Source organism: Lutra lutra, chromosome 4, assembly GCF_902655055.1.
Source record: "Lutra lutra chromosome 4, mLutLut1.2, whole genome shotgun sequence".
In the NCBI taxonomy this organism is placed as follows: domain Eukaryota; kingdom Metazoa; phylum Chordata; class Mammalia; order Carnivora; family Mustelidae; genus Lutra; species Lutra lutra.
This window is the reverse complement of record NC_062281.1, coordinates 119,608,522-119,628,886: the sequence shown is the minus strand read 5'-3', so window position 1 is coordinate 119,628,886 and position 20,365 is coordinate 119,608,522. Positions and strand designations below refer to the sequence as shown.

General features: G+C 35.2%; 1 protein-coding gene across 10 annotated transcripts in view; it reads right to left on the bottom strand.

The window, feature by feature from the left end:
* Positions 1-20,365, bottom strand: part of HFM1 (helicase for meiosis 1) — a 117,149-nt gene that overhangs the window by 93,490 nt on the left and 3,294 nt on the right. For 5 of the 10 annotated variants that reach the window (XR_007126832.1, XM_047727317.1, XM_047727319.1 and 2 more), the window contains 4 exons: positions 15,901-16,013; positions 14,375-14,687; positions 6,909-7,174; positions 6,432-6,479 (listed from right to left, as the gene is read on the bottom strand). Coding sequence is in view for 8 of the 10 variants with exons in the window: in XM_047727319.1 (XP_047583275.1) it covers positions 6,432-6,479; positions 6,909-7,174; positions 14,375-14,687; positions 15,901-16,013 (740 nt within the window). In the remaining 2 variants the exon portion in view is untranslated. Of the gene's footprint in view, positions 1-6,431; positions 6,480-6,908; positions 7,175-14,374; positions 14,688-15,900; positions 16,014-20,365 lie in introns of those variants that run through there. The other 5 variants (XM_047727315.1, XM_047727318.1, XM_047727320.1 and 2 more) reach the window with 5 other exon arrangements.

Here is a 20,365-nt window from a genome sequence, read left to right as displayed (position 1 = left end):
AAAAATCAGTTGCATTTCCGTGCACTAACAACAAAATATCAAAAAGAAATGAAGAAAACAATCCTATTTACAATAGCATCAAAAAATAAAATACTAAGGAATAAAGCTAACCATCCCATTGACAATAGCATTAAAAATAAAATACTTATGAATAAATTTAACCATTAACTATAAAACAGTGATGAAAGAAACTGAAGACACAAATAAATGGAAGGATATTCCATGTTCAAGGATTCAAGAACTGATATTGCTAAACTGTAAACTGCCAAAGCAATCTACAGATTCAATTCAATCCTTATCAAAATTCCAACTGCATTTTTTAGAGAAATATAAAAAAAAATCCTAAAATTCATATGGAGTTACACAAGACCCCAAATGGCCGAAGCAATCTTGAGAAAGAACAAAGCCAGAGGCATCATACTTGCTGATTTCAAACTGTATTACGAAGCTACAGTAATCAAAAACTGGATGGTATGGGCATAAAAACCAGACAGCTAGATCAATGAGACAGAATAGATAGGCTAGAAATAAATCTGTGCATATATGATCAATAAATTTTCAACAAAGGAGCCAAGAAGTGGGAAAAGATAACCTCTTCAATAAAAAGTATTGGAAAAACTGGATATCCACACACAAAAGAATAAAACTGGATCCCTTACACTATATACAAAAATCAATTCAAAGTGAATTAACCAATTGAATATAAGACCTGAAATCCTAAAACTCCTAGAAGAAAACATAGGGAATAAACTTCCCTACACTAGTCTTAGCAATTTTTTTTTAGATTTAAAACCAAAGGCAAAGGCAACAAATGTGAAAATAAACAAGTATACTACTTCAAACTAAAAAGCTTCTGCACAGCAGAGGAAACCATCAATAAAATGAAAAAGCAGCCTATGGATAAAATATTTGTAAACCATATGTATGATAAGGGGTTAGTATCCAAAATACACAAGAACTCATACAACTCAATAGCAAAAAACAAATAACCTAATTTAAAAATGGGCAAAGGCCTGAACAATTTTCCAAAGAAGACACAAATGAAGACACAAATGGCCAAAAGTAAATAAAAAGTGCTCAACATCACAAATCATCAGGGAAATGCAAATTGAAACCACAATGAGAGATCACCTCACACCTATTAGGATGCCATTTACCAAAAAGACAAAAAATAATCCAGTGAGGATGTGGAGAAAAGAGAACACCTGTACACTGTAGATAGGAATGTAAAGGGGTACAGCCACTATGGAAAACAATATTGAGGTTCCTTCAAAAATTAAAAATAGAACTATCTTATGATCCAGCAATTTCACTTTTGGGTACACATTCAATGTGGGGCTTGAACTCACAACCCTAAGATTAAGACCTGAGATGAAATCAAGAGTCAGACACTTAACAGACTGAGCCACCCAGGTGCCCTTAGGGCACATATTCAAAGCAAAATCAGTATCTCAAACAGAAAACTGTAATCCCATGTTCACTGCAGCATTATTCATAATAACCAAGATTTGGAAATAATCTTAAGTGTCTGCAAAGAGACAAATGGATAAAAAAAATGTGATGTACATATATAATATATATATACATAATAAATATACATATCACACACTTATACACACATGCCTACACACACAATAAAATACTATTCAGCCTTAAAAAGGAAGGGAATTCTGCCTTTTTTGACAAATTGGATGAACCTGAAGACCATTAGGCAAAACGAATTAAGCCAGAAAGAGAAAGACAAATACTGCATAGTATCACTTATAAGTGGACTCTTAAAAAAGCAAAAAGATCAAACTCATAGAAACAGAGAGTAGAATGGTGGTTGACAGGGGCTGGGGACATGGGAGAAATAGAAAGAGGCTAATAAGAAGGTATAAACTTTCAGCTGTAAGATTAGTAAGGTGAGGTTCTAATGTATGACATGATGACTAGAGTTGATAGCACTGAATTATATAATTCAAAAAAGTAAATATGGAAGATGATGGAGGGTGGAAACTAACTTGATGGTGGCACCTATTATAATCCATACATATGTCAAATTATCATATCATACATGTGATACAGCATATCAAGTGTACTACTTCAAACTAAACAGTTTGTCAATTTAGACAAACTAAATATATTTGTCAATTACACATCAATAAAGTCAGGAGGGGGGAGAAATTAACAGAAATTATTATAGTCCCCAGTAACAGTCCATATTCTGAAAAAAATGTCCCGGTGCAGAAACAAGGTTTATATAAGGGTTATAATTTGACAATTAAAATTTGACTATTAAATCTGATGGAAAAGATGTAGAAAGTTGCATATTTGCCAGTATATCAAAAATAAGTGTACACTTTATCTTTTGCAGAGTGGTGTTTTCTTACTCATGTTCACTAGGCAATTTTTATATCTCCTTTAAAGTTCTCAATTTCACTTTTTAACTTTTCACTTTTCACTTTTAACTGTTTTAACTTTTCAACTTTAGTTGCCTTTCATTAGCTGAGATGTGTTTCTGGTCACCTAACCCTGAATCCCTTTGTTTTCAATAATTTGGCTGTACTCAGTGGTGGATTTAATTGCAATTAACAGCATATTGGCTCTATAAGAACTTAAACTGTCCTTCCTCTGTAAGAAAACTCAAAAATATTAATAGATATGAAGACTAAACTGTCCCCTCTCCAAGGTGAGAGTCTACTGTCAGCTTGGGAGATACTTGTACTTACGTGGTATTCTCAGTCTGAGTCACATCTATCAACTACATCTATTAAATACTATATGCAGGGGCGCCTGAGTGGCTCAGTGGGTTAAAGCCTCTGCCTTCGGCTCAGGTCATGATCCCAGGATCCTGGGATCGAGCCCCACATCGGGCTCTCTGCTCGGCAGGGAGCCTGCTTCCCCGTCTCTCTCTGCCTGCTTCTCTGCCTACTTGTGACCTCTATCTGTCAAATAAATAAATAAAATCTTTAAAAAATAAAAATAATAAATAAATAAATAAATAAATACTATATGCAAAATACATTACTGGATTTAGAAAGCTGTGGGAAGCTATAAAGAAGAAGAGTTCTTACAATGGAGGCTGTTATAATCTATTAGGAAACATAAAACATAATATATCTGAGAATACAAATACACAGTTATTCCAGCAATTTTATTTTTATGAACATATATACAAAAATTGATGGACTGTAGTAAGTGATCTTGTTAAAAGGTTAAATGAGAACATATTACTTCTCTGCTCATTTGCCCACTTTCTCTCAAAGCATATGACTACAAGGCCTTACATGATCTTTGGTCTCCCCTCCATCTTTGTGATTCTGATCTCAGGTCCTACTACTCTGCCTCTGACTAATCCCTTCTAGCTGTATTGGACTCCTTTCTGTTCTTCAAAAACACCAGCCATGTTCCTGTTGTTAAGGCCTTCCTTCTGCCTAGACTGCTTCCCTCCTTATTTCCTTGGCTCTTTCACTTCCTTCAATTGTTTACATCTCTCCTTCTCAAGAATACCTACCCAAATTACTCTACTTAATTCTAATCTTGAGCCCTCAATTCCAGCATCCCCAATTTCATCTTCTCTACTCCACTCCACTTTTTCATTTTCCAAATTACTCATTGCCTTCTAACATACTATATGACTTATTTATACACTGTTAGAATTGTTCAGATCTGTCTTCTCTCCCAACCCCATCCCAAGAATGAATGTTAACCCCTCAAGGCAAGGATTCATTATCTGTTTTCTTAACTGACATGTTCCAAATACCTAGAACAGTGCCTGGCTCATAGTAAGCACTCAATTAATATAGGTTTGAGTTAACTAAATCAAGCAGATAATATACAAATCTTCATTTTATTTTTACTTATACAGAGTATCATAATATTTGTGCCAAAACAAAAGTGTAATTTTGAGTTTGTCAATCCATCGAGCTTTTGAAAGAATCTCATTTTTCCTTCAAAATATGTTTCTTCCGATAAAATATTTATTTGTAACAAGCCCACAAGTGGGCCATCATGCTGGTTTTTTTCTCATTAGGTAGTTCCACGTCAATTTACATTCACAAAAATGAATCTTTGATTCAGAGTATAGAATTAGTTTTCCAGCTCATGAGAAAACTGAACTACTAACATCATTTATCATTACTATAAACACTTAATATCAAATTTCTCCTTTTGTTCAACAAACTCTCAGCAGTGTCACTGCAATTATATGTTATAACAGGTAGGAAAATGTCTGCAGAATTGAAAATTGTAAGACTACTATAGCAAAATCAATCTGAGCAAACTTTTTTTGTCCTAAGGATTCAAATATAGTAAAATATTATAAAAGAATTAGAAAATATGCTGTGTCCTAGTAATTCCAAAACTCTTAAATTATCATGAAAAGCATTTAGTCTTCCACTTTAAATACATACGTAGAAATAATAAAAAGTAGTTCTGTGATTTTAACCACAAATGAATTTTTTGAACAACAAATCAATGCAACAAGAGTATGCAGTATTTTTAACTAACAGAGACCTAAACAATAGATACATTTCAGCTGAGCTAATATAGCATTAATATCTTTAAAACACTTTAAAACACTTCTTTGGGGTGCCTGGGTGGCTCAGTGGGTTAAAGCCTCTGCCTTCGGCTCGGGTAATAGTCTCGGGGCCCGGGAATCGAGCCCCGCGTTGGGCTCTCTGCTCAGCTGCTCAGCAGGGAGCCTGCTTCCCTTCCTCTCTCTCTGCCTGCCTCTCTGCCTACTTGTGATCTCTGTCTGTCAAATGAATAAATAAAAAAATCTTTAAAAAAAAAAAAAGATCTTTAAAACGCTTCAAAAGTTACTGTCATATTATGGCAAGTTGCACTAAGGATAAGAAGACTTTCTCATCATACACATAATGAAACTAACTTTTATCTGTTTAAGACTAACATATTTCCTATGTTCCAACCATATTTAGATCACCAGAGAGAAGAAAGCACAGTAGGATTGAGACACCATACTGAACAGAAACACTAAAAGCTGACTATATCTGAAGTTATGATATATCATGTATAATCCTTTATTGTTCTCTTCCCCCATTCTAACTTAGTTCAGTTATCTGCATTGCAGGAAAATTTTCATGATTGGTCAGGCAAATATGCTTTTTAGAGGTTTTATTTATTTGTCAGAGAGAGGGAGAACTGCAGGCAGAAACAGGCAAAGCAGGCAGAGAGAGAGAAGCAAATTCTCCACTGAGCAAGGAGCCCCATGCTGGACTCAATCCCAGGACCCTGGGATCATGACCCAAGCCAAAGACAGATGCTCAACTGACTGAGCCACCCAGGCATCCCAAGTCAGGTAAATATTTTCTAACCATACCTCAAAATGGACTCAGTCCCCTGAGTACCCTGGACTAGAATAATTCTCCCCTAGATTCCTCCAGCTCAGGAGGAATTCATTTACTGTTTTGCCAACTAGACAATAACTTTTGTGGAGTCTGGAGCCTTGCCCAGCTTTGAGTCATTAATTCCATATTCCAAAAGCATGATTTTGATGATATAACTTGACTTGCTCAAAATACTGCATGGTTTCTCCTCATTGTTCAATAAATTAAAAAGCAAACAAACAAAACCTCTTGACCTTGGTATCCAAGGCATTAAATAACCTGATCCTAGGATACCTTTCAATCATTATGTCCTATTACCCCTGTAATCATAGCTTTTATTCGGCCAAACTGGAATGCTTGTTCTTTCTAATATATTCCACACTATTTTACCCTCATCTTGGCTCATGGCTACTCTTTTGTCAGAACAACTTCCTTTACCTGCCTTTCAGTATATTTGGAGATAGGAAGATAAACAAGGGATGGCCCTTCCCTTCAAGGAGTTCACAGGTCATAGGGATGGTCACATAATAGTCACAGTTGCTGGATTATAATAAAAAACAACAAGTACACTGTTATAGACATACATGAGATATCAAAAAAGCAAAGACGATGTTATCTCCAGAATGCACGTATATACTCAAAATATTTATATTGGAAATGCCCAGACATGTAAATTATACCATACGTATAAACTGTAAATTTCATTCAAAAAATGCTAGATTTGTAAAAAATATACCCAATCCACAGAATGTCCCATTCTCATTTATTTCCCCTACCCATGTTTATCCCAATATACTATACAATATACTATCCTTAGGAAATGATCTGTATCTAAGGAAACATGCTCAGAATGCAGCCAATAATACAAATCTCATTTCTATACTTATCTTGTCACAAGCTCGTAACAAGCAGTTCACAAACTGGCACTAGCCTGCCACACTTTGAGCAGCATTCTCACACACACTGGGTCTCTTACACGGCCCAAAAGATGCACTTTCCCCTCTTTTTCATTGTCAATAAAATAAACACAGACACAATAAAATAACATGCTTACAAATTATGATTTCAAATATAAAGCCACTATAGTAAAATAAAGGATACGGATTTCTGTGACAGCCTTCAAGGAATCTATATCATTTTCTGTTACTCCTAAAAATAATTCTATATTTATATAGGTATTTTTAATCTCTTCCATACTAACTGCCTCAATAAAACTAGTATAACTTTTTATTAAGAGCACAGTTAAATATTAGATCATAGTTTATTTCATTTTTTATTTTTTTAAGTAGGCTCCACGCCCAACACAGGGCTTGAACTTATGACATTTACTCCAAGAGTCACATGCTCTACCAACTGAGCCAGCCAGGCACCCTAGACCATAGTTTAAAAATGCAATAGATTGAGAAATGCAGAAACTGCATTTTTTATTATTTTTTGTATTTATTTTTATTTACTTTTTCTTTTTTTCATTTTTGTATTCTTTACTTTTGTATTTATATTTTTATATTCTTCCTTATGCTGAGAAATACAGACTAGTTTGTTCTATTATAAAACCAACTGAAAAAAGCAAGGAATTACCTTGAACTTCATGAGGCTGGGATGCAACTGCAAAAGTTGGTGCTTTGAATATCTCTTCCCTGATTTCAGAAGCAGAAAGAGTATTGCTTGCTGTAAACATGTTAATGTCTGAATATTGACGTTTCTGTTTACTACTACTACATTTCCATGATTCCCCTTTGTTCATTTCTGTTGGGGCAACTTTCACTGAGCCAATAGGAGAGTCCAAGTTTGTACTGTCATTAGAGTTAACACCCTCATGTATATTATCAGATATTTTAAACAATCTGCAAAAAAAAAAAAAAAAAGTTTGCCCTTGAACAGCTGCTTAGAAAGGGAAAAACTAGCATAAAATCGGTCCTTTGAAAAATGCCCATAGATTGTGGTTTATTCAAACATAAAATTAAAGCATTCCCCTAAAATACAACTTGACAAATTTACCACTGAATTATGTCTTTTCACTTTTAGAAGGGAAAACTCAAATCCATTTGTAGAAGCCAACCTCCAAGACCTGTCTCCTGCTAGTCGCATCCTTTTCAAATTAGGACTTTGAGTCAGGACAGAATTACATGACTAGTAGAGTACTGAGGAAGTACAAGTGCATGACTTCCAAGGGTAGGTCAGAAAAGATACTGTCTCTTCTGCATGGGCTCTTGGATCATTTACACTCAGAAGACCTATCCACTACATCTTGAGAATACAAAGGCAACTGGATGGAGAGGCCTATGTAGTCAGGTATTGTGGCTTCTTGTCAGGAACAGCAGCAACTTCCCAAACATTATTCAATAATCATTTTAGTCTAATACTAAATAAGTATCACTGTCAAGAACACTTTGCAAAGAAGTATTTTCTTTGCAAAGTTCTAGAAAACAAAGGCCATCTTTAGAATTGCAATTTAGTATATTGAACTGATCAAAAGTCAACCCATCAAACTAATTTGTTCACCATAGCCCTAAGATATGAAGTGACCATTAAAGTTCCTAATACAGGGGTCCCTAGGCGGCGCAGTCGTTTAAACATCCAACTCTTGATTTAGGCTCAGGTCATGATCTCAGGGTCCTCAGATTGAGCCCCATGTAGGGTATGGAGCTTGCTTAAAATTCTCTCTCTCCCTCTCTCTCTGCCCCTTCCAACCCTGCTTGTGCACATATGGATATGTGTACTCTCACCCTCTCTCTCTCAGAAAACAAATAAAATTTGAAAAGTAAAATGTCCTAATGTAATATTTGTATCTTACAAAATAAGTATTAGGGATGACAGAAGAGATCAGTCTTACAGAATTCTATAAGAAATGACATCCAAGCAAGTATTGTGCAAATAGAGAACACTTTCTAAATTATTTTTACTATTAATTTTTAATGACATGTTTCCATATAAGAAAGCAGGAGTCTTTAAAAACACTATAGAACAAGAAATACACTTTAGAACAAACTGTAGGGTTGTTCTATCCTTCAGTGCATCCTCCTATCAATGAAGATAGAAAATTCAAAAGCAGATGATTAGCCTTGAATAATATAGTAGAATTTGATTATGAAATGGTATTGAGGATAAGAAAAACAACTTACGCCACAGGATGACTCCTTGCTATCTGCAGTCATATCAGTTAAAAGCATGGACTTTGGAAACAGACAAACTGGGTTTAAATCCAGAGCTCCTCCACTTTCTAGCTGTGTGACTTAGAGTTTGAAATAAGTTTTGTGAACTATAAAAATATTATCCATGTGCTAGTTACCTAAATTCTCTGGACCTCAGATTCTTCCTAGTTCCTCTAGAACTCACACTCCATAAACTCCCCTATGTCCTCAACTTCTTCACTGATTGCTACAATTACTTCCTGGTCTTAACAAAAATATTGCATTGCCCTGAAAAATTCTTGCTTCTTAAAAAACTTAAGTAGAAATTGCTAATTTTTCCACACCAAATGTACTTGAGGATTGAGAGTCTGTGCCGTCTTCATCCAAAATCTGCATCATTATTCTTCTGTTCTCTTATAGAAGTATCTGTGCCAACTAGTTATAACACTTTGTAACCCTCCTCATGGCATATATCATATAGCAACATGTGGTCACTTAAGAATCTTTTCCTCTCAATTCCAAATTCTGCCACCATCTCCATTACTTCAACATTCATACAGATAAGCCATTCAAAATCCTCTCCTCTTCATTTCTTAGGTATTCAACTACAGTGGCTTTCTACTTCAAACAATTTCATTCACCTATTCTCACATCTTAAACACGGTCATTATCCAGAACTGCTCCTCCTCTCAAATCAATCACTCCAATATATCATTCTCTGACCACAGCTTCTTATTCTTTCAGCTTGTTTAGACAAGCTACCAATGAAGTAAAAAAAAACAAATTTACTTTAATGAACCTCTTTATTTTCCCGCAAACTATCTTCCCTTCTCTTTTCTCATCTACCTTTAATGGACTTAGATCCCATGGCCTATCTTTTTGACCACTCTTTTACTAATATTCCAAACTCCAATTCCTCTTTATCCTTTTAACATCCTTACCTTGCAAAAACCTCAATCCTAGGTGAATCCACCTACTTTTTAAAATAATTGCAGGTGGGCAGGGGAACACTACTGGAAAAAGCAGTTAGGTAGATGACATAACACTCTGAACAATAAAACTGAGAGTCATCATCAGTAAGACTGTAGATACAAGATCAATATACCAAAATCAATTGGTGATGTTTAAACACTTGCAATGTACAATCTGGAAAAAAAAAACTTTTTAATTCCATTTATAAAAGCATCAAAAAGAGCAAAATATTCAGATATAAACTTAACAAAACAAGTTTGACTTGTCCACTGAAAATCTCACATCATTGAAAGAGATTAAAGAAAATCTAAACAAATGGAAAGATAAGTCATGTTCATAGACTAGAAGACTTAACATTAAGATGGCAATACTCAAGTTGATCTACAGATTCAATACCATCCCCATCAAAATTCCAGCTGACTTCTTTGCAGAAATTTACCAATGTATCACAGCATTCATCTGAAAATGCAAAGAACCCAGAGAAGCTTAAAAAAAAAAAAATCTTGGGGCGCCTGGGTGGCTCAGTGGGTTAAGCCTCTGCCTTGGGCTCAGGTCAAGATCCCAGGGTCCTGGGATCGAGCCCCGCATCAGGCTCTCTGCTCCGCGGGAAGCCTGCTTCCCTCTCTCTCTCTGTCTGCCCCTCTGCCTACTTGTGATCCCTCTCGCTCTGTCAAATAAAAAAAAAATTAAAAAAAAATATGTTTAAAAAAAAATCTTGAAAAAAGGAACAAAGTTGGAGGACTCACACATCCCTATTTAAAACTTTACAACAAAGCTACAGTAATCAAGACAGTGTGGGATATGTACTCATGCAAATACGGGTCAGTGGAATAGAACTGAGAGCCCAGAAATAAGCCTTTATTTAGTAGATAGTTTCCTAGTTAGTATAATAGGAAATATACTTTGGTCTTTGTTCCCAGTACCTGGCACAGAGCTCCTAAAACCCTTGGAATTTTCTGTGGGATAGTAGTGATAAAAAGCATCTTTGTTATTCATGACAAACCCCTTCCAATCATACCTGAGTTTATGCTAATGAAGTGACTCTTGTAGGACCCCTAGATAGCTTCAGGATGGGGGTTAACTGCCAGAGAAAAATAAACCCTAATTAGAGAAGGCTGAACTTTCAGCCTCATCTGTGATACCCAAGGAAGAAAGAGGAATGGAGATTGAGTTCAATCACCAATGGCCAATGATTTATCAGTCATGCATACCTAATAAAACTACCATGAAGGAAAAATCCATATATGACAAGGGGTTCAGAAAGCTTCAGAGGTGAACAGGGGCACCTGGGTGGCTCAGTCAGTTGAGCATTGGACTTTTGATTTCGGCTCAGGTCATTATCTCAGGATTCTGGGATCAAGCTTCATGTCAGGCACTGCACTCAGCATGGAGTCTGCTTGTCCTTTTCCCTCTGCTCCTCCCCCTGCTCATGCACTCTCTCTCTCTCTAAAATAAATATATAAGACCTTTAAAAAAAAAATCACAGACCTAAATGTAAGAGCTAAAACTATAAAAATCTTTTAAGAAAATGCAGTAGTAAATCTTTATACAACCTTGAATTAAGCAATGATTTCTTGGCTATGACACCAAAAGCCCAAGCAACAAAAGAAAAATTAGATAAACTGGACCTCATCAAAATTTAAAACTGCTGAGGACATTATCAAAAAAGTGAAAAACAACACAGAGAATGGGAGAAATATTAGCAAGTCATACAGCTGATAAGAGACTTTTATCCAGAATATATAAAGAACTCTTACAACTCAACAATAAAGAGACAGAAAACCCAATTAAAAAATGAAGGATTTGAATAGATATTACTCCAAAGGTAATACACAACTAGCCAATAATCACATGAAAAGATGCCCAATCTCATAGGTCATTAGGGAAATGCTAATCAATGAGATGCCACTTCAAACCCACTGGGATGGCTACAACAAAAAAGACGAATAATAACAACTACTGACAAGGACAGAGAAATTGGAACCCTCACATATTGCTTGTAGGATTATGAAGTGGTACAGTTATTTTGGAAAATAATTTGGCAATTTCTCAAAAAAGTTAAGTATATAGTTACCATATGAGCCAGCAATTCCAATTCTAGGCATAAATCCAAAAGAATTACAAAAATATATTCACACAAAAACTTGTACATGAATGTTCACAGCAACATTAATAATAGTCAAAAAGTAGAAATAATTCAAATGTCCAACAATCGATAAATGGATAAAATGCTGCACTGTCCACTGAATGGAATATTATTTGGCCATTAAACATGAAGTATTGATATACAATGTAATATGGATAAACCTTGAGAACCTTATGCTAAGTGAAAAAAGACAGACACAAAAGGCCAGACATTGTATGATTCCACTTATATGAAAATCTAGAATAGGCAAATCCATTAAAAACAGAAAGATAAGTGGTTGCCAGGGGCTGGAGAGAGGGAAGGAGAATGAGGAGTTGGAAAGGGAAGTAATCAATAATGAATACAGTTTCTTTTGGGGAGATGAAAATATTTTAAAATTAGATAGTGGTGATGAGTACACAACTCTGTGAATATTTTAAAAACCCATGAATGTACACTTCAGAAAAGTGAATTTTATATGAGTTCTATCTCCTTTTTTTTAAAAATTTTATTTTTTATAAACATATAATATACTTTTATCCCCAGGGGTACAGGTCTGTGAATCGCCAGGTTTATACACTTCACAGCACTCACCATAGCACATACCCTCCCCAATGTCCATAATCCCACCCCCCTCTCCCAACCCCCCTCCCCCCATCAACCCTCAGTTTGTTTTGTGTATCTCCGTTTTTTAAAAGATTTTGTTTATTTATTTGTTTGAGAGAGTAAGGGCAAGTAGGGGGAGGAGTAAAGGGGGAAGGAGAGAATTTCAAGCATTCCATGCTGAGCAAGGAGCCCCAGGCAGGGCTCAATCTCATGACCCTGAAATCATGACCTGAGGCAAAACCAAGAATTGGCACTTAACCAACTGAGCCACCCAGGCACCCTGAGTAGTATCTTAATAGAACTGTTACAAAAAATTCATAGACATCAACCTCAATTGGGCCCTTTAGAGTGTTCAACAAAGTGCTCACTTCTGCCGCACATATACTAAAATTAGAGTGTCCAACAAGCCTACCATTATTCTAACTGGATTGCTTTCCCATTTTTAATAATCTCTTCCACTCTTCTCGTACTTGTTCAATATTCCCACTTTTTCCCCTCAAACTCCACAAATGACCTCATCTCTTATGTCACAGAGAAAACAAAACCTATCAGTTAGATCTCTTCTGAATCTTTAAACCCATACATCCAATTCCCTATCTGGACAATTTATAGGTACTCAAACTCAACATGTCCAAATCTGTACTCATCACCTTCCCCCAAACCTGTTCTTCCTTTATAGTTTTCCACATCATGAAAGGGCACTACCATCCTTCATCATTCTGGTTCAAGTCAGAAAACCATGAATCAGGTGTCATATCTAATAATCATTTAGGTGCTATGGGAATTTTATCTCTTAAATCACTCTGAACTCTCTCATTTCTGCTACCACAGTCTACATCAGTCTCCCATTCTCTCTCACCTAGATTAATAAAAACCTTCTAAGTGACCTTTCACAAAGTATTTTAGTTCCTTCTAATTCATCATACTGATTGCCAAAATGCACTTTAAATTAAAAAAAAATTTCAATTTTACTCCTCTACTTAAAATGTAGAATCTTAGAATTCTAGCTCTCAAACTTTATTGTGCATAACAATCATCTAGAAAAAATTGTTAAAAATGACAATTCCTGGGTCCCCTCCCCACCTTTATATAGACTGTGATTCAACAGGCCTAAGGTAGGACTCAGGAACCCAAATTTCTAACAAGTACTTCAGATGATTCTGATATGGTGGGTGCACAGGCCACAGCTTAAGAAACAGTGCCTTAAGAAAAAGCACAAAGTTTATGGCGGCCTACATGATTCTGAATGACCCGACCTCTCCAAACCTTACCTCTCCGCATTCTCTCTGATTTTACACAAAAGGAAATTTTCTAATAGGCCAAGCTCTGTGCTACTTTGGGTCTTTTGCACTTATTATTCTTTCTGCCTAGAGTACTCTCCTTCATTTGCCCTTAGTTTAATTCTATTCCTCCTTAAGGTTAAGTTTTTGTTTTTGTATTTTTTAAGATGTTATTTATTTATTTGAGAGATAGAGAGAAAGTACAAGAGGTTGGAAGTTCAGAGGGAGAAGCAGACTCCCCGCTGAGCAGGGAGCCTGATGCGGGATGTGAGCCTGGGACTCTGGGATCATGACCTGAGCCAAAGGCAGATGCTTAACCGACTGAGCCACCCAGGTACCCCAAAGTTAAGTTTAAATACCACTTCATGAAGAAAGCCCTCCCTGATGCTCCAGAACAGATTAGGACCCCATGTGATATGCTGTAACAGCAATTCTCAAAGGACAGTTGAGACTCTTCAGAAAGTATGTAGAATCAAAACAATTTTCATAATATCAGTAAAGCACTGTTTGCTTTTTAAATTTTTTGAGTTTTCATTTCTAATATGGTTAAATATTGATAGACGTAACCCATATATACAAAAACTGTTGAGAATCCTCAGTAATTTTTAAGTGTAAAGGGTCCTTACAGTAAAAAGTTTGAAAATTTTTGAGACCCTTTGCTCTAACTATATACTTCATCAAAATAATTGTTGTACTATAAAGTACTTAATCAATTATTTTAAATTATTTGTCCTTTCTCCATTACGTTGTAGCTCTCTGAAGGCAAGAACCTATGACTAGAATCCCAGAGTTAACAGAGCATTTGGTATATACTAAACCCTATTTGTTGATGTTTTTCTCATTTAGATTCTATCATACTTCATACATTTGGACATACCATAAATGTTCAACATTATCACTGAATATTCTGTAATTCATTTAATTAATTACCTTTTTCGGAAGGCTGATGTGCTCTCTCCTTTACCTTCTGCAAAATTAAATAATTTTGTATTATCTGGAACACTTTTCTCAGGTATTATTTCAGTGCTAACGTGATTTTTGTATTTCTGAGAAATACCATATGTCAGCTTGCCAGGAACATGTGATAAGTCATTGTTACCTGCTCCTCCTAAATTCAGATCACCTGCTTCATATTTATTTAAGGAAAAGGCAAACTGGAATTTTTGTGTTGGTGAAATATAATTTGTGTTTTCATTAGTTATCTTTAAATTTGATGGTAACATTTTTGGCTTCTCTTCCTGACCTACAAAAATGGAATACATTAATTAATATATGTTCTCCATGAAGATAAATTCTCAAAATGACCATGAAAAAATTTAACAAAAATTTTCAAACACCTTACAAGGTAAACATGAAAGTTATTCATACAATAACAAGATAATCTATAACACCAAATATGGTTTTGAACTATAGGTGATTGGTACTGTTATTGTATACTATATCACTGAAGGGCACTCAAATTAAGATTCACTGAAATTTGAAATTTATAAAAAACCTACATTATAAAATAGGTTTAATTTCTGACTCACAGAAATAACCATTATTATACCTTTTAAGTATTTTACCAACTACAAATGATATAATTATACAATTAAGAGGATCTGAATATTTACAATACCAATTTACACATAGAAATATAATGACCGATCATATACAATACTGGATTTGATTCAGTATTAAATATATGATGCAATGCTTTTAACTTTGTAGTATTGCTTCTAAAATCAAGATAAAGGAATGCTTTTATCAGGGTGAAAAAATTTTAAAGGTTTCTTTACAGAGATTTTACAGGCATCTTTGAGAGGTTGGGAGGAATCTGCAGGCATTGTTAGGGCTTAAATTTGTTTTACCATCTATGTATATATATAGTATATATAAGCCTGTGTATACTATGTATTATTTGGTATATATGAGAATATAAATGTAATGTATATTTTCATGTATAAAATATACACAAGTTACAAAGGTTAATAAGATAACATATATGAATTACCACCAAATTTGAAAAATCAAAAATTTTATCAACAATATCACATAAGATCACATATACTGTTTGAATATGCTTGTCTTTAACTTTATAAAAATGTTACCAAACTATATAAAATACTCTGCATCTTCTTTTTTTCAAGAATGTGGTTTCCTAAGCCAGAAGATCCTACCTTTAGTAAAAGGCAAGACAAAAACTAAATGGCAATGACAACTTTAATAAGAGGAAACAAATTCATGCAACAGTACATGTTTGTGATAGTGTACTGCATACACACAATATGCATATGTATGTATATGTATATATGGAGAAGAAAGATGTTTTTGATTTTAAGATTTGGTGAGCACTATTTTGAATAAAGTCTATTTCATTAAAATAAAGGAATTAACATTTTAATGTATTACTAGATTTTTTTACATTGACATGAGCTGCACAGGTTTAACTTCATAACAAGTATGTGATAGTTTACCTAACAGTTTATGACTTCCTATTTCCTCCTCCAATGCCTGAGTATCTGGAATTTCTGAAATCAATGGAGCAGGTGGGAGAAACCAATCCAATGATTTTTCAGTGTCTGGATAGCTATATAAAATATAAAAGTGTGAATATATATATGTTAATAAAGTTATATCAGAAGCTATTAATTAAACATTACTCAATTACAGACTCTTAGATAAACAACCTATAAATTAATTTTCTATGGTGACTTTGATGTATCTTTATACACAGCAGTGTTCTCAATCTTTTTTCCCTTGTGTGTCATACGATTAATGACACTGCTATGTGAGATATGCTACCTAAATAATGGCTATAACTCCATCTTTTTTCCTCTAATTCAACAGCTTGTGACAAGAATCTTAAATCTGTTCCAATGTAAAAAAAAAAAAAAAAAAAGTAGTAAATCATTCTGAAACATCAGCATCTTTACTATCAGAAGTAACAAAATACTTATGACACACTTCACAACAGATCATGGGTCATCAGTGTATAAATGACACCACTACTGGTATTCTCTATTCTCTAGAGTATTCCTAAAATATTATTACAAGTTAGTGTCCTAATACAAATACCCTTGATCCAGAACCACCACAGAAAATCCAAGAAACTAGTTGAAAATGATAATCACTTTGTAAACTTAAAGTAGTTTTTGAGAATTTTGCCACCCTGTTGGCACTGTGAACTGTCTCTCCTTATCTTTCAGCTGTGATCCTATTAACATATAAATTTTTAATGTTTCCTTTTCAATAAAAGTTGATTTGTCCTTCATTAGAGCAAAAAAAGTAAGTATTGGCTGACAGGAAATAAACCTGAGAAGAGCACCACATCCACTGTCTATGACAAGTAGCAAGGATTTTTTTTAATGATTTTATTTATTTATTTGAGAGAGAGAATACGAGAGGGAGAGAGAGAGCATGAGAGGGGGGCAGCATTAAAGGGAAGAGCAGACTCCCCACTGAGCAGGGAACATCCCATGCAGGATTCTATCCTGGGACTCCAGGATCATGACCTAAGCCAACGGCAGTCCCTTAACCAACTGAGCCAACCAGGCACCCCCAAGTGGCAAGGATTTTATGATATTTTTAAATCTTTTTTATTTAGGACTTTAAACTCTGGAAAGTGAGAGACCCAGTCTTTTACACTACTGCCTTTTGTAGCTCCTAACACATAGGTCCCACAGCTATGTTTTCCAAATCAAAAATCTACAACACATTATCTGACAATGTCTGACAGACTGTTTGATAATAGACCAAAGCATTTGAAATTTAGGACTGTCAGAGGGTCCCCAAGAGCACCCCCAGAGCCAATGATTCCCTGGGCTGATTCAAATTCAACATATAGTCCTATTTGTGACTATGAGGCAAAGTCCAGGGAAAACCAGGCACAAGCCTCCAAAGATCCTCTCCCAGTACAGCAACACAGGACATCTTTAATTCCCTCAGCAACAAGCTATACTAGCATATATGAAGTGTTGCTAATGAGGGAGCTCATTAGAGACTCAATGCCCAGTGTTTTTACTGGGGACTAATCATGTGGGCATCCCCTGTCTAGTACATACCTAAATTCTAGATTCCCAGAAGAAAAGCAGATAGTCAGCATAAACCTATCTGTATAAACAGTTTAGGCAGTGAGCCATTCCTATCAGTTAATGGTGGGAACTTTCTTAAAGTTCTCACTCTAGCCAAGGGCCATTCATACAACCAGGGCCTTTTCAAGGACAGTAGTTTAGGCCTGATGTATTAACTCTTTTCTACACAGAGACTATTTCAGAAAATCTAAGAGAGAGATAAAAAGCACACATCTGGGGCGCCTGGGTGGCTCAGTGGGTTAAGCCTCTGCCTTCAGCTCAGGTCATGATCTCAGGGTCCTGGGACTGAGCCCCGCATTGGACTCTCTGCTCAGAAGGGAGCCTGCTTCCCCCATTCTCTGCCTGCCTCTCTGCCTACTTGTGATCTCTCTCTGTCAAATAAATAAAATCTTAAAAAAAAAAAAGCACACATATAATTCTACTATTCAGCATTCCCGTAAAAATCAAATCTCCCTTATGACTTCCCTATTTTCCAGAGGCATCATCATTCTCTCAGGCATCCAGAATTCAAATTATAGCAAAATCTTATACCTATATATCCAGACATATACCAGGTCTTACTGCATCTTCTTTATAATGCTTCTTGAATTCATTTCCTTGTATTTCCACTGTCAATATTTCAATCAAAGCTCTAATCAATTTGGTTAAGAACAATCATGTCTTAACTGGCCTCACTGCCTCTGGCTTTCTCTAACATATTTTACACACTCCTATCACACTGATTCAGAATTGTTTTCATCATAATTATATTCCATTCAAAATACTTCAGTGGCTTCCAAACAATATAAAACATCCAAATGGCCTTAGGCTATCTTAGAGTTTTAACTCTCCTACTCTACTTACCTTACAGTCCAGCCCAAAGTGAACTACTTGCATACCAAATAGATAACATATTCTGTACCTCCTCATCTTTATTCAAAAATATTTCTTTTACTCTGACTGCCACTGTACATGACCCTATCCTGTATCTACCTATAGAAGTGCCATTGTTTCATTCTTTCATTAATCTATTCAACAATTATTTACGAGAACTACTTTCCAGGAAATATTCTAGACACTAGAGCTTATGTTCATTCAAAATCAAACTTAGATCCTTCCCTCTTCTGGGTGCTTGGGTGGCTCAGTTGGTTGAGCGACTGCCTTCAGCTCAGGTGATGATCCTAGAGTCCTGAGATGGAGTCCTGCATCAGGCTTCCTACTCAGCAGGGAGTCTGGCTCTTCCTCTGACCTTCCCACGCTCATGCTTGCTCTTATTCTCTCTCTCTCTCAAATAAATAAAATCTTTTTTAAAAAGTTTAAAATTGTTCCCTCTTCTTAAGTACTATTTGAACCAATAATATTTATTACAGTCCTATTGTATTATATGTCTGTGTGTAGAAAATATATATATTGCATATTATATATAGATAATAGAAAGATTGAGGATAGATCAGTCTGATACCCTCCCCAAATCATAAACACATAAAGGTTTGTTTCTAGTTCCATTCACATCAATACTACTTAGCACAGTGCTTTACATAATAAGACATATCATCAATAAATGTTTGTTGATTCAGTTCCATGGCTTTTAACACATGGTCACGTCCAAGATCCTTATTCTGGCACTTAAAATCCACCACAATCTATCCTCAGTTTACTTTTCTAACTTTATGTCCCACTGTTTCTCCTTTATGAGTCTCCTATTCCACGAAACTTCTCTATACATTATCACCTAAAAATACTGCGAATTGTCCCACCTCCATTATTTCTTGCTGTTAAACTCTGCCTTCGAATTGCCTCTTCTCTCTGCTTATTAGAATTATCAAATCCTTCAAAGTCTCCTGAAGTCTCTCCCCATTACCATAAAGCCTAACCTGATCAGTCTGCACCAGGTCTCCCTCCAAATCTGAAATTTCATTGCATGAATGTATGCTTATCATTTCCTTCACATCTTTTTTTGACTCTGTATTGTTAGAAAGGCAACCATATGTTGCATTTTGCCCAGACCAGTCCTGATTAACACATGTTGTACAAATTGGATGCACTCTTTCACTCTCAAAGTATCCAAGTCTGGATGATGAATTACAGTTATGTTACTTATTAATGACCTTTCCATATGTGTTCTTAATCTCCTTAAATATATTTTAAGTTCTTTTGAAGTAAAAGTCTGTTTCATCCTTCTTATATCCTTTTCTGCATTCAATCAATATTTGAAATAATACTTGAATGAATGAAAAAATTAATGAAACAATAAATACTTTACTCAATACTTCCTTTCTCTAAAAAAGGATAATATAGGGTTGCCTGCTAGCTTAGTCAGTGGAACATTCAACTTCTGATCCTGGGCTTGTGAGTTCGAGCTCCACACTGGGTGTAGAGATCACTTAAAAATAAAATCTTAAAAAAAAGAAAAAAGATAATACAATAGAATACATAGAAAACTTAGAATTGAGAAAAATTTACATGTGAAAATCCATAAAAACCTGTATTTAACAGACTATTCTCTGCTCTTATTCCCTCTGGCACCACATCTTTATTTCCACCCCTACTTCCTGCCTACAATGAATCTGCCCATCACACTTGGCCTTTGGCACACTGCCCATTCTGTTTCCAAAAGGTGTCATCACTCCTTGTCCGTTGCTACTGTTTGACCATTACTTCAAGTTTTTACCTTGGACAAAAATAATTTGAACAAACCAGAAATGCAAACACATGAAAGCCAAACAGGCAAGCGTCTGCTCTATTTTTTAAGTTATAACATTTAACATGTTAAAATTCAGATACTCCCTTATATCTGAATTCCATGTTTACTAGTTATATACCTGAAAAATCATTTTGTCGACTCCTCATTTTTTATTTGTATATGTCT